At 33.1% G+C, this 14,511-nt stretch overlaps 1 protein-coding gene across 2 annotated transcripts; it reads left to right on the top strand.

Annotated features, from left to right (window-relative positions):
• Positions 1 to 1,635: 1,635 nt before the first annotated feature.
• Positions 1,636 to 8,045, top strand: LOC122578590 (kinesin-like protein KIN-UA). Of its 2 annotated transcripts, none has more exons than XM_043750574.1 (18): positions 1,636 to 1,847; positions 2,966 to 3,072; positions 3,186 to 3,308; positions 3,396 to 3,581; positions 3,672 to 3,893; positions 3,977 to 4,136; positions 4,242 to 4,391; positions 4,651 to 4,739; positions 4,820 to 5,023; positions 5,103 to 5,324; positions 5,395 to 5,526; positions 5,599 to 5,740; positions 5,827 to 5,919; positions 6,386 to 6,511; positions 6,596 to 6,721; positions 6,831 to 6,974; positions 7,106 to 7,234; positions 7,626 to 8,045. In XM_043750574.1, exons 1-18 carry the CDS (start codon positions 1,658 to 1,660, stop codon positions 7,787 to 7,789), a joined length of 2,709 nt encoding a protein of 902 aa, XP_043606509.1. In that variant the 5' UTR covers positions 1,636 to 1,657; the 3' UTR covers positions 7,790 to 8,045. The 2 variants fall into 2 exon arrangements, with proteins under 2 accessions (XP_043606509.1, XP_043606510.1); XM_043750575.1 differs by having other exon boundaries at positions 2,972 to 3,072.
• Positions 8,046 to 14,511: the final 6,466 nt, after the last annotated feature.

Here is a 14,511-nt window from a genome sequence, read left to right on the forward strand (position 1 = left end):
ATATATATTATATATATATATATAGGGTAAAGTTATTTTGAGAACCCCTTTTTTTTGTGAGAACCTCTAAGAACTTTTCAAATCAGGCCCAACCGATGATTATTCTTTACATGAAAAATGTTTTTTGATTGTTTTCTGAATAACTTATGTGTAACTTTGAAGTTTATAATTATGTGGAGGCATGGATTATCATCTGTTATACAATTATGCGGAGTTTTGGATTCTTGATCACATGTACACGAATATTGTTATGATCACATGTATGCAAGTCAATCACATGTAAGTTTCACTGTATTTATTCCCCTGTATGGCCATATATATATACTAATTTTATATAGAAAGCTGTTAGTGAGAGTCTTAAATATTGCTCACAATACATTAATATGTTTAATAAAAAATGTACTTTAAAATCCACACAACAAAGTATTAAAAAAATCCAACAATGTAATATACAACCTATAAGTATAAGTAATTAGATGTTATTATAGGATTAATTCACTTTTTATAGATATGTATTTTATTGATAATTTAAAAGTAACAGTAGAAATGATACAATAAGTTTAAAAAATAATAATAAATAACAAGATATTAGTAACGTCTATTACTATAATGTTAAATCTACAAACATATTCGAAACAAATGTTTATAAAAACATGTAGTATGTGATGTGAATAGATAGAAAGAAAAAAAAATGACTTGATTTGATTGGAAAAAAAAATGTTTGCAAACTTTTAATTGTAATTAGTTTGTCGAACTTTTATATATCTATCTATCTATATCTATATTAAAAGAGTAGGAATTCTACCCTTTTCAAGCCTTTTTCAAATCTAAAGTTATGCTAAAAAATTGCCACCTAGGATTTATCTTATGTGTCATCTCCAAACTTTTTTATATATATTTTTATTTAAATTTAGATAGATTTGAATTAATTAGGTAAACATTATATCAAATCAAACATTATAATTACAATTATTTATTTGAGACATTAATTCCATTCATTTCTTTTAAAATTATATATTCAATATATATTTTTTTAACAAATCTAAGTTTTGATAAGATATTCAAGCATATTTAACATTAATATTATGTTAACTAAATCAAATTTTAATTATCAATATCATATTAAAACCTTTGATAATTCAATTAAATAACCGCACATTGTGTGGGTAAAAAACCTAGTGTATATATATATATTTTTGTTATTAAGCCCAAATGAAAATTAAGGTTGTTTAAATTTAAGAGAATAGAACCGGTGTCGGTGTGATCTAAAATGAAAATTTAATTTTCTTATCAACCAAAACCAATATATGTATGTTTATATTTTTTTAAATTTTTTTTTTTGAACATTATATGTATGCTTATTTTAATTAATTAATACAGTATTAAGAAAGGAAAACATGGGAAATTAATTAAGATGCAAGAAAGAAAAGCGTGACCCCACAACCACCACTAGTATGGCCCACTACTACACTTTCTTTGCTTCAAAATTCAACTCCCTCATAAATCATCATCCTTGTCTTGTACAGCCTATATTTTGTGTCTGTGTTTTTCTGCGTGTGTGTGTGTGTGAAAGAAACAAGTTTTCTTTCTCCAACATTATTAATTTATTATTATTATTATATGAATTTGTTTTATATATATATAAAAAAAAAAGAAAATGGCAAATAATAATAGTTACAAAAATGGTGGTGTGAAAACCAAGTCAATTTCATCCTCATCATCTTTCAGTTTTTCCGGTGGTTACAAATCTAAGCCTTCGTCGGTAAATTCTGGTCCCCGCCGTAACAGCACCGGCTCCGGCAGTAATTCTGCAGGTGGATTTCATAAGGACACTCCTAGTTCTGGAGGTATATATATATGTGTATCTCCCTGCCTCACATTTATGTTTTTTTTGATGATATACATACAGTATATAATAATTCTGCATAATATATTGTGTAAATGGAATTTGTTTGTCCTGTATATCACTGTAGTGGTTATTTATTTATTTAATGGTTAATAAGTTAAAATTTTTGTAGGATTCTAAGGAATGTGTTGCTGACCTAGAACTCCTAAATGTGTTTTTGTTTTCACTCCCTTTCGGAATACAGTAGAAGTTTTCTTTCTCTTTTGTTTTTGTAATAAACATGTTAATGTTATGTTGTTCATGATTGAGCGATTCTTTTGCTCAACGTTGGCCCCTAACCAGGCATCATTAACTGTATTTTCCACAATGCGGAAATATAGGCGGAACATTGAAAAAGATTCACATCTTGGATATCTTGTCATCATTGTTCCAAACATTGGATTACCTTGGTATAAGAAAGTGTTGAGCATTAACTGCGGTCTATCGATAAACTAGGAAACAAAATGAACTTGACTTAAATCAGTATGCTTTATACACAATAATGAAATCATTGATGGCATATGCTTTTACAACTGATATATGCAATGTACTTGGTTTTTTGTTCTCATTGGGTAGTTGGCAATACAAACTAAAAAGTGTTCTAGTTTTGCAATCAGGAAACACTTTGGTAAAGCTAACCATGTGGCACCTTTTGGTGACGTGACCTTACCTGTTGGCAATATATATCCACTTAGTAGTAGTTGCTTGGAGAGGTAGAGATGAATGCTTGTTCGTTCCCCCTTTCGTTCTGACAGTATGTGTTCATTTAAGCTGTAATATAGTACTGTAATAAATTGAGCATCCAAACGTTTATACTTTTACCTCAGAAGCAATGATTTTGAGTTTTATAATTTATATTTCATCTTAGGTGCATACCTATTGCCAAACATAAAAGGTTGCGTCACCAAAACTAAACCCCAAAGTCTGACCTCATCGGTTTAGGTATTTATAGCAAGAACAAAAAAAATGTCATGGTCACCAGCCACTACACATATGAAAGTATGTAACGATTGCATGCCATCAACCCTGATGAACATTGTGTAAACTATACAATCATCTTAAGTAATATTCTTGTTCAAGCATTAGTTTCTGGGAGAGTTCGAGTGGCTGTAAGATTAAGACCACGAAATAATGAGGAGCTATCAACTGATGCTGATTTTGCTGATTGTGTGGAACTGCAGCCCGAGGTATTCTGATGTCATGTTTGTAAATGTTAACATATAGTCAGTGTGTTTTCATATATTTTGCAATAACAAAACTTTATGAAATCTTTTAAGTCACTTTTACTATGTTTGTTTAGCTCAAAAGATTGAAACTCCTAAGGAATAATTGGGATTCAGATACATTCGAATTTGATGAAGTTCTTACTGAATTTGCATCACAGAAGCGTGTCTATGAAGTTGTCGCAAAGCCTGTTGTGGAGGTTTGGAACCTAACTTCGTTATCTCTTTACTCTTCTTGTTTAATGACATTTCTAAAATAATGCAATTATGTTGTATCTGTTATGCAGAGTGTTCTGGATGGATATAACGGAACAGTCATGGCATATGGACAGACTGGTACCGGAAAAACTTATACACTTGGAAGACTTGGGGATGAAGATACTTCAGCTCGTGGAATAATGGTTCGTGCAATGGAGGATATATTTGCTGAAATATCTCCAGAAATAGATTCCATCTCTGTTTCTTATTTACAGGTTTTCATCAATTAGAGATTTTTTTTATATCTATTGTTAAGTTTAAGATCTTAAGTTTTTAACATATAGTTTGTGTAATAATACTTGCAGCTATATATGGAGACAATACAAGATCTCCTTGATCCAACTAATGATAATCTATCGATTATGGAAGATCCAAAAAGTGGAGATATTACACTCCCAGGTGCTAGCTTGATAGAGATTAGGGATCAAACAAGTTTTATTGAACTACTAAGATTAGGAGAAGCACATCGCTTTGCTGCTAATACAAAACTGAATACAGAATCATCTCGCAGTCATGCAATTTTAATGGTGAGAGATCATATCTCGTATTTATAACATTTGTATGAAACACTGATAACATGAACATCATCAGAACTCAAATCTTGCTGCAGGTGCATGTTAAGAGGTCCGTGAAGGAAAAAGACTCGGTTATTACTAATGAAAATGGTAATAGCAAATCCCACATGAATAGAACAATGAAGCCACCAGTTGTACGGAAGGGGAAACTAATTGTTGTTGATCTTGCGGGTTCTGAACGTATTGATAAGTCAGGTATAGATGGTTATTTAACAGTACTTGTGAATGATCACATGCCTATTTTGCTTGTAATTTATTTATTTATTTTATTTTTTTCTTTTTGCATTTGTTACTTTTCAGGGAGTGAAGGACATACTTTAGAGGAAGCGAAATCTATAAATCTTTCTTTAAGTGCACTTGGAAAATGTATAAATGCATTGGCAGAAAACAGTTCTCATGTTCCGGTTCGTGATTCCAAACTTACAAGATTGCTTCGAGATTCATTTGGAGGTGAATTTAACTTCATATGTAATAAATTTGACTTTGTTATCCAGGGGCCTGGGTCCTAGTGGTATCTGAGGTGACCCATCAACCAATAGGTTGTGGCCTTGTAGCAAGGTTCTAGTCCCACAATGACGACTTATAAATAATGGGGATTTTGTGTGGAATGCCTTTATAAAAGAAAATATATATATATATATATATATATATATATATGTTGACTTTATTAAGTCATGTAGCTTATTGACAAATGCTTTAATCTTTGCAGGCACCGCGAGAACGTCTCTTGTTATCACCATTGGTCCATCTCCTCGTCATAGAGGAGAGACGTCAAGTACTATCATGTTTGGGCAAAGGGTAATCCTAAGCTTATATTACGATTATGACAAGACTACTCAACTCACCCATTTTTACTAATTTTATTGTGTTTTCCATAGGCGATGAAGGTAGAAAATATGTTGAAGATAAAGGAAGAGTTTGATTACAAAAGTTTGGCCAGAAAGCTTGATGTACAAGTAGAATCTCTCATTGCAGAACATGAACGGCAGCAAAAAGCGTATCGTGATGAGATCAAAAGAATATCAATGGAAGCGAAGAAACAAGTGACCGACGCTGAGAAAAGTTATGCAGATTGTTTGGAGGTAAGTACATACCTTTATTGACCTTCATTCTATTAAACATACTGATTTTATTATTGTACTTATCGTTTAATAACTACAGAAAGAGAGATTAAAATACAAGAAAGACTGCATGGAGTCAATAAAGAAGCTTGAGGCGCAATTGGCAGTAAATCAAATTAAAGATGACAGCCTTCATAAGGCACCTAACCGGGAACTAATTGAAGTTAAGAAGTTGCTGCAAAATGAAACACTTTTAAGAAAGACTGCAGAAGAAGAAGTTAAAAATCTTCAAAATCAAGTAACGCAATATAAAAGATCAGAGGTACGGTTTATATTAATCCTTTTTTTCCTTCAGTCATTGATTGCTGACTGGATATCCTGTAATTATCCAGGTGGCAGGAAATGCTGAAATCGCAAAGCTTCGAACAATGCTGGATAATGAAGTTCATCAGAGAGAAAAACTTGAAGAAGAAATATCCATGTTACAGAATCAGCTGTTGCAAATAAGTTTTGATGCTGATGAGGTATGCCAAGTGTGAATGTGCATGCATTAGCAGAAAGCATGATGTGTCACTTTATATGTTTACTTTTTGTAGACAAGAAAACAAATCGAAAGTGGTGATCATAGCGTAGATATGACTGGAGACATGGGTTCCCTTGTATCTCCCATTAGGCATCCACAGATAAAATATTCAGGGGAGCAGGAGAAGGGCCCTGTGGCAAAACTCTTTGAGCAAGGTGATTATAGAATTTTTATAAAATATGATAATGCTGGTCTTGTTTTTAAAATCTGTAAACTTTTAATGAAATATGCTCCTCAACAGTTGGGCTTCAAAAGATTTTATCTTTACTAGAAGCAGAAGACCCTGATGTGCGAATCCATGCGGTCAAAGTCATCGCCAATTTAGCAGCTGAAGGTATTCTGGAACTTATGTCAAATGAGATGGTTAGATGTTCATTTGAAAGTGATTAATAGTGATTAATAGAAATCATATAATAAGAACAGAAGTTTGTAAGAGTGGCTGTAGGAGATTGGATTATGGATGTGTTACATTGTCTGGACTAAGATTAAAGTCTCTTTAAAATTTGTTGTCTGGACTAAGATTAAAGTATCTCTTAAATTTTGTTATAAGGATGATCAAAAAGGTAATCTTAGTTATCCTGAGACAAACGGTTTTGTTGTATCTAATATGAAAATGTTTCATTATTAAACTCTAGATAGTCGGATAACCAGAGGCATTACAAACATTCAAAAACTGATTATTGCCACTTCAACCTGTGATAATTAGATAATCAATATTAAAACGCAAATCCAGACAAAGTCCAACAATGTTTGTGTGAAAAACGTAGCTCTTACAAAACGGATATGTTTTATCTAAGCAGCAACTAATCAAGAAAAGATTGTAGAAGCTGGTGGTCTTACATCCTTGTTATCTCTTCTTACGACGTCTGAGGATGAGAACATTCACAGAGTTGCTGCAGGGGCGATTGCAAATCTAGCAATGAATGGTATTTTATCCTTCTGTATTTTTTGTGGGGATGTATTGAGCCTTTAACTTATCTCTGAAGTTTAACAAGTAGATGGATTTGCAGAAAGCAACCAGGAGCTTATAATGTCTCAAGGGGGTATAAGTTTGCTCGCGATAACAGCAGAAAATGCTGATGATCCTCAAACTCTTCGAATGGTGGCTGGAGCAATTGCCAATCTTTGTGGCAATGGTAAGCTAGCTTCAAAATTATGAATCTTACACTTTGTGTTTTTTTTTCTTTTATTGTAATGATGGCAATTTCAAAAGACTAAACACTGGTATGATATAAAAATTTACAGACAAATTGCAACTAATGCTAAGAGCTGAAGGTGGGATCAAGGCCCTGTTAGGAATGGTCAGATGTAGACATCCAGATGTTCTTGCTCAAGTTGCTCGAGGAATTGCTAATTTTGCAAAATGCGAGTCAAGAGCTTCTACTCAAGGTAACTTTGATCGATGCATGTGGAATGTTGCAACTTTTAATCTTTTTGATGAGTTCTAAAATTGAAAAGAATTTGATTGGACCCGCATGAATGCATACTTATGGGGTTAAATTGGCCTTTACATGTCAAAGGTATTAAAAGCGGGAAATCTCTGTTGATTGAAGATGGTGCACTTCCATGGATTGTAAAGAACGCAAATAATGAAGCATCACCAATTAGGCGGCATATAGAGCTTGCTCTTTGCCACATGGCTCAACATGGTATTTTTCACCTTGGTCTTAAAGTTCAAAGTTTCAAGATCAGGGATTTTAACTTTACATGGAATTAATTTTACAATTTTAAGGTCAACAAATTTACTATCATTGCCATCTTTAATGAATGCAAACACACTTATCCAATCAGTTTCACTTTAAAATATTCCGATAACAATTTTTATATACCCGTGTGTTAAAATAATCCAAAGGCGTGATCGGTGAAGCCTGCCACCTACCATTGTCACCCTTATGAAATTTTGTTTTTGGATTGTATTTAGACTGATACGTAAAATAAATACAGAAACTCATCCATCACCGTGCACGAGTACACTTCTAGGTACTATTACATGTTCCATGAGTTTTGTTTTTTTTTTCAAATATATTTTTGAAATTGTAGAAGTAAATGCCAAAGATATGATTACTGGGGGTGCTTTATGGGAGCTTGTTCGAATCTCACGAGATTGCTCAAGAGAGGACATCAAGATTCTGGCACGCCGAACATTATCATCAAGTCCGAGTTTTCAGGTTGAGTTGAAGCATTTAAGATTAAACTCGAGTTGAAGAGCTAAATGTGTGTCTATGTGCTGCAATTATTTGAAAACTAATTTGTGATCTTTTCTAGATTTAACAATTTGTTCGTTATGATGAAAATAGGAAGCAGTCTTATTGGTAAGGTTTAATGGTTGTTTTGTTTGTAGCTTAGGTAAGTTCATCAGAAGGGTGATATCTAAATCTTCATTTATTTTTGGCAAGTTGTAATTATGTATTGGTATTTCCTTGATTGAGTTATATAATGAAGCATTATTTTTGTATAAAATGTGACATCTTTGATAATGGTTTCTGGACACTTAAGATCGCAGTCTTATGTCATTTTTTTTGTTAGGGTTTTATTCAATGGAGTCATTGGGTGCATTAACCAGTTGAATATTACCTTAAAATTTAAATGTGAGCTTTTGATATAAAAAATATAATTATTTTATACAGGTTAGTAGGGTTGCATTTAGTATTTTCTTTTTTGTTATGCGAAATTTATACGAATTTTCTGAGTGACAAACTGACAATGTAAAAGCATTTTTAACTGCAATCTTTACTATGCAGCCAATATGTTCTTTTCTTGGTATAGGAAACCAAATATGGCCCAAATTTGTGAAAGCCCAAACCCACTACACATCATAAATAGAGAAATTGTCACAAATCGTTCATGTGGTTTGCTCGATTCGCATTTTTATCTCTGAATTTTTTTTCCCATTGGGTGTCCCTGTACTTTTCATTTTCATTGTCAGTAATCCTTGCCACTAACAGCCAACATTTTTCCCCGTTAAACCCCAATGCACATGAGGGTATAATCGTCCATTTCGTAACCACAAAGACTATTCGTGATAATGATATAAAATCATACTTATACAAAACACCTTCTTTCTCCTCTTCTTTCTTTTTCCTTTTCTTAGCCAACACCATCACCATTCACCAAGCCTACTAAACATTTTTTTTCATCTTTTTAGATGACATGTCAGGTAAAGTACTATCAGATACATACAATAGTTGAGTACAATATATAGAACTATTGTTAGATACGTATGAAAACTTTGGACTAAAGTTGAATCCTCCCGATTTTTGCCCTATCATCAGTGGTTACTGCCGATCCGAAGCACCTTTTTTCCATTCATAGAGAGATCCAATCGTCAAAATCAATAAAAATGGCCCTTTCATATACGGAATCCATTATATAACCAACTAGAATTTAGATGACAATGGAGCGGGTTTTGTCGGGGATATAAATTACATCCCCATACCCTTCCCCATCGAGTATCGGGGATCCCCGTCAGGTATTGAAGATATCTTTTTTTAAATAAACATAAATTTATTGTAGCATAAGATAAGTAGTAGAACGTATAGTTTGGCCTTTTCTTTCTATATATAAACTAATATATGTGTTAAATTAATGAGAAATAAAATATAACACATAAAAGTTATTAAATAAAAAATTGTAAACTTAAAATAACTCTAACATATAGAAAAACTTAAAGTAATTCTAATAAATATATATAGTATTTTCGGGTTCGGGTACCGGGATCGGGGATTTATGGTTTCATATCCCCATCCCCATTGGAGAATACAATTACATCCTCATACCTATCCCCATCTCCGGTAAACTCGGGAATTCCCCGATCAAATCGGGTTCGGTATCGGATTCCCCATCGATCGGGTACGGGTATTTTTGTCATCCTTAAGAACTACGTACAATAGGACGACATATAGTTTTAGGTAAAAAAAATTTGCTTAAAAAAAATAAAAACCGATAGTAGTAATACCTGGTAGTGGCTGATTGTTTAGGTGTGTGTTGGTGGTGCATTGATTTTGTATTGGGCGTGGCAAAGAGGTGATGTCTCATTTTTTTTTTTTTATCAGATTAGGGAAAGGGGGTGATGTGATGCTTTTCTATAGGTGTTATTTAATCTTAAATTTGGGGTGACAGTTTGGCTATTATATACGAGTATGTGATAGTATATAAATATAGATAGTATCGTCATGCACTGCCGGATTGTATTAGACTTTTAAGTGTTAATAGGATATGACAAGAAAAAGATTATGTGATGATCATGTAGTAGTGTTGCTTTATTCTAAAAAAAATGGAGAGGAAGTTTGCTTTATTTAGTACAGATCTTGACTAGACAATCTAATTTTATGAAACGGCTATAATATGTCTCGAACTTTAAAACTTGTTGATTTGTGATAAAGCTTTCAACTCTTAGGGGGAGGGAGCTGAAGGGGAGATAGGGAGCGAGATGAAGAAGGCTGCAGCGAGATGAGGGAGATTTGGGTGTCATGGTTGTGAAATCGACGGCGAGATGGGGGAGCGAGCTTTGAGCTTGGAGAGGGTTGGAGGAGGGTTGGGGAAGGAGGGGCTGAAAGTGTAAAATTTTCTGACAGTTACAGGGACTAGCAGTGTAAGTTTTCACATACCAGGGACCAAAAGTGTAAACTGACCTAAAGTTTTATTTCTTTTGATTTTTCTTTTTTAGGTGCGATCCAAAAGTCTTTTTTTTGTTTGTTTGTTTTAGCTGTGTCTAAAGTCAAAAAATGGGCTGAAACTTTCTTTTCTAAAGTTTTTTTTGTTTTTGCTTTTTTACATAATGTAAATTTCTTTTTTTATTTATGTAATATTCTTTTATTATTATTTAATGTGTTTTTTAATATTACGTATGTATTTTGTTATTAATTATGTAAAGTTTATAAATGTGTTTTGTTTTCTTAACATATAAATGTAAAAAAAAGTTAATTATGTAAAGTTTATAAATGTTAAGGGTAAATTATTAAAATTTGAAAAAAAGGTTGGGAGTTTCGGTTGCCACTAAAAAAGGTTAAAAAAAAGGTTCGAGGATTGAAATGAGGTGGAATAATTTGATTGGTTATTTGAAGGGAGATGGGAAACCTTTCGGCTCCCTCCCCCCTTAATGTATCTGACCTCATATTAGTTCATCAAAAAGAAACTTTATTCGATTCGTAAAAGCATGTCCAGACTAAAGAAAAATAATGTTTGGTAGGCTTGGTGAATGGTGATGGTTGTGGACTGAGAAAAGGAAAGAGAGAGGAGGAAGAAAAGGTGTTTTGTACAAGTATGATTTTATATCATTATCACAAATAGTCCTCGTGGTTACGAAATAGACGATTATACCTTCATGTGTAATAGTTTAACGGAGGAAAAATGACGGTTGGTAGTGGCAGAAATGAAAAATATAAGGACACCTAATGAGAAAAAAAGAGTACAGAGATGAAAATACGAATCGAGCAAACCACATGTACGATTTGTGACAATTTCTCTTATAAAAAAGATTCACCACCACCAGTTTGTATACATATTTAGCCGTAGTAAAGGAGTATCCGCACAATCAGGGATGAGCACGGTCCCGAACCCGGACCGAACCGGACCGGACCCGCAAAACCCGAAACCTGAAAAATGCACAAACTAGGAACCGAAGACCGACTCGATTAGTGATCGGTTCGGTTCGGTCTAACCCGAAAATTATCGGTCCGGTCTCGGTTCTACCCGATTAGGCCCGTTTTTTGACATGAACTTTGTTTGGCTATAAAAGTTGGGCTTCATCCCACCTATATGTATGTGACATACATCAACATAAGCAAGAAACAGAATACTCATCAACAAAATGCAAAATTACAAAGCAGAATGTAAGTTACATTATGTAACCAAAAGAAACAGAAGAACGAGAACAATAAAATTACATTTTCAAATTTCCATTTCATTCCATGACATTGTTTTTGTAATATGATTTTCAAAAGAAAAAAAAATGAAGGAAGATTGTGGTAGTTTTTTTTTTTTTTTTGTTAAGTTGAATATTAAGTGGTATTTAAATATTCAGTGCGTGTGTATGATCAGATCGAAAGGTAGAAGAAACGTCTAGTTTTCCAAAACTAAAACTAAAACTTATTAGTTTAATTTTTATAGATAAGATTTGTCGAATCCTTAATACATATCAGTATAAAAACGAGAAAAGCCTAACCCAATACCCACAACATACATACTAGTGTTATTTCCGGGTTTTTTTCGGTCTCCGGGTTTTTACCGGGTTTGGACCGAACCGACCCGAGAACCGAATTTACCTTAAACTAGGAACCGAGGACCGGACCGTTTGGCATCCGGTCCGGGTCGGGTAGGTCCGGGTTCGGTCGGTCTTAGGCCGGTTTTCGGGTTTCCGGGCTTTATGCTCATCCCTACGCACAATGTCACAGAGGTAGTGGTGATGGGCAGTGGTGACGACGGGTGGTGGTAGAGATGACGGTCGCGGTGACGGTGGTGACACTAGTGGTAGCTGTGTGAGTTTTAATGTAAAAGTAACTGATGTAAAAAGAAAAGTCTAGTTATTTTTAGGGTTGAGAAATGTATATTGTAAATAATTTTATAAAAAGGTATTATACGTATAGTAGGTAGAGATGTTTAAATTAATGAATAAAAAAGAACTAATTTGGTTAAATCAAATTATTTTTTGAGAAATTTTGATAATTTTACGTTGATTAGACCATCAAAAATATGAAAGAAGAGTGTTGACTGAGTATCGATACGACTTAGTACAGAGACAATGCTAAAAAGTAACAAACAAGATCGTGAACAAGTAACATGCCACTTTCACAATCACCATATGAACTACAGACACAAATAATATAGAATGAAAATAAACATAACGCTTACAAATTATCTAGAATAGAGAGACCTAAATTGTGATCAAATGAATCCCATCAAAATGGTGGATATCAAGGGCTTAATCACAACTATAGGATCAGATGAAATAAACGTTCCAGATTAAAACAAAAATAAAACACGCTTAGGGTATATTGGTAAAATTCACACCATATACTACCCCACATAAAAACATACATAACACACAGATATCAAAGATTCAAAGGCAAAAACCTCTCGACTAAATCAAAAACGGAATCCTCCACCTACAAAACTCTCCGGCGATCGGAAATACAAATCAAAAATCACCTCTGGCGAATACAAATTCCGGCGAATACAAATTCCGGCGATTAACTGGCTATCGAAACGACTATAGTAAGCCAGTTACAAAACTCTCTGGCAATCGAAAAACAAATTGCCGGCAGTCCTCGTTGATTATTAACGCCGTGAAACGTTATATTTATAATAATAAGGATCTAGACGAAGTAATTATTGACGACAAAGAAATCATTATTGATGACGAAGATTATATTTTTGCAGAGGAAGAATATAAAACAGGTCTGTAACCAATCAAAGACGATTGTACTTTTGAAATATGTTTTTTGTGTTTTAAATAACAAGCGTTAACCAATTGAAGTTGATTGTACATTGTAAATATATGTTTTGGTCAGCTGAACAAATCAAATTTGATTGATTCATATTAGAATATGATTGTGTTTTGAAATTTGTTAATGACTATATGCAATATGTATTTGTATAAAACTAATCAACTATGATTGGTTATGTAGGTTTTGTTTTACAATCAAATTAAATTTTCTACCTAAATGTGAAAACAGATCAAACACTTATTCTGTAGACAATCATATATGATTGAATGCATACAATCCCGCCTAGGGAGTACATTCGCAAGAACCTAATTAGCAATCATGTTTGATTGAACATTGGTATAGATGTTTTATTTTCAAAATGACTTCTCTTACCGAATCATGTTTGATTGTACATTGGGATACATGTGTAATGTGTTGCATTAAAAATAACTTATTTAGCTAATCATGTTTGATTGTACATTGGGATATATGTGTTGGACTGGCATATCTAATCAAATTCGATCGGTTATGTGTGTAGTTTTATGTAGTCAATCATGTTTGATTGTACATTGTGCACCTCACATTTTATTTTGAATATAAGTTTAATTTTGAATCTAATCTAACGTGATTGTGTTCTAAAATGTGTTAGACTATGTATGAAATTTGTGTTTTTAAACTAATCAAATGTGATTGGTTAGGTATGTGTTGTGTTTTTTTAACATGTTAGATTTCCTATCTAATTAAATTTGATTGTGTACATAGCATAAATTAAACTCCTAAAACAGTAGTAACACAAGAATTCGAAACACCAGGCGGATTGATGTATTTTGTGCTAGTAGTTGATCTAAGACTATTACCGGTTGACAAGTACATTTAAAATTGGTGACTCTGAACTTACAGATGAAGATCAAGCATCACATTTGGATAGTGCGCTGAAGGAGTGTATGCATCAGATAAAGAAACTTGAAGGAAGAACATGAGCAAATGTATAGAATGTAGTCTTTGCGACAACAAAGCAGATGACATGATGAAACACAAATTTGAAGCAAGTTGCAAATGTCTTTTAATTTCTCTATAAATATTAACATGTAGTAAGTTAAACCGATAGAACGTGATGTCATGTGTTATGTATCCAATTACATTTGAGAGTATCTTGTAATGTATTAGATGACACTTGATGTTGTATCCAATCACTGTCTTAGTCAATCTAATGAGATTAAATAAATAATCACTTTTGATTGTATCTTCAAATTTGTTAGATTGGAATTATATTTGTGATTGGATACATAATCATTTTTGATTGTGGAATGTTTGCATATACAATCATATTTGATTGAATACAAAATTACACGTGATTGAGCTTTGTGCACCTGTAAATTCAAGTATCCAAAATCACATGCACGTATGAATGACAAATTAAAATCCTACATTCATTCCGACAAGAAGTAAAGAATAATGACATTTCAAGTCATGGGTATAAGCACAAGAGTTGCGACCATCTA

This window comes from Erigeron canadensis, chromosome 8 (assembly GCF_010389155.1).
Source record: "Erigeron canadensis isolate Cc75 chromosome 8, C_canadensis_v1, whole genome shotgun sequence".
Classification (NCBI taxonomy): Eukaryota; Viridiplantae; Streptophyta; class Magnoliopsida; order Asterales; family Asteraceae; genus Erigeron; species Erigeron canadensis.

Bases quoted from the DNA above. Each gene is read 5' to 3' on its own strand.
- LOC122578590 (XM_043750574.1), top strand. From the start codon at position 1,658: ATGGCAAATAATAATAGTTACAAAAATGGTGGTGTGAAAACCAAGTCA. The intron at 3,582-3,671 runs GTTTTCATCAAT...TAATACTTGCAG, and splicing joins TCTCTGTTTCTTATTTACAG to CTATATATGGAGACAATACA. The intron at 3,894-3,976 runs GTGAGAGATCAT...ATCTTGCTGCAG, and splicing joins GCAGTCATGCAATTTTAATG to GTGCATGTTAAGAGGTCCGT.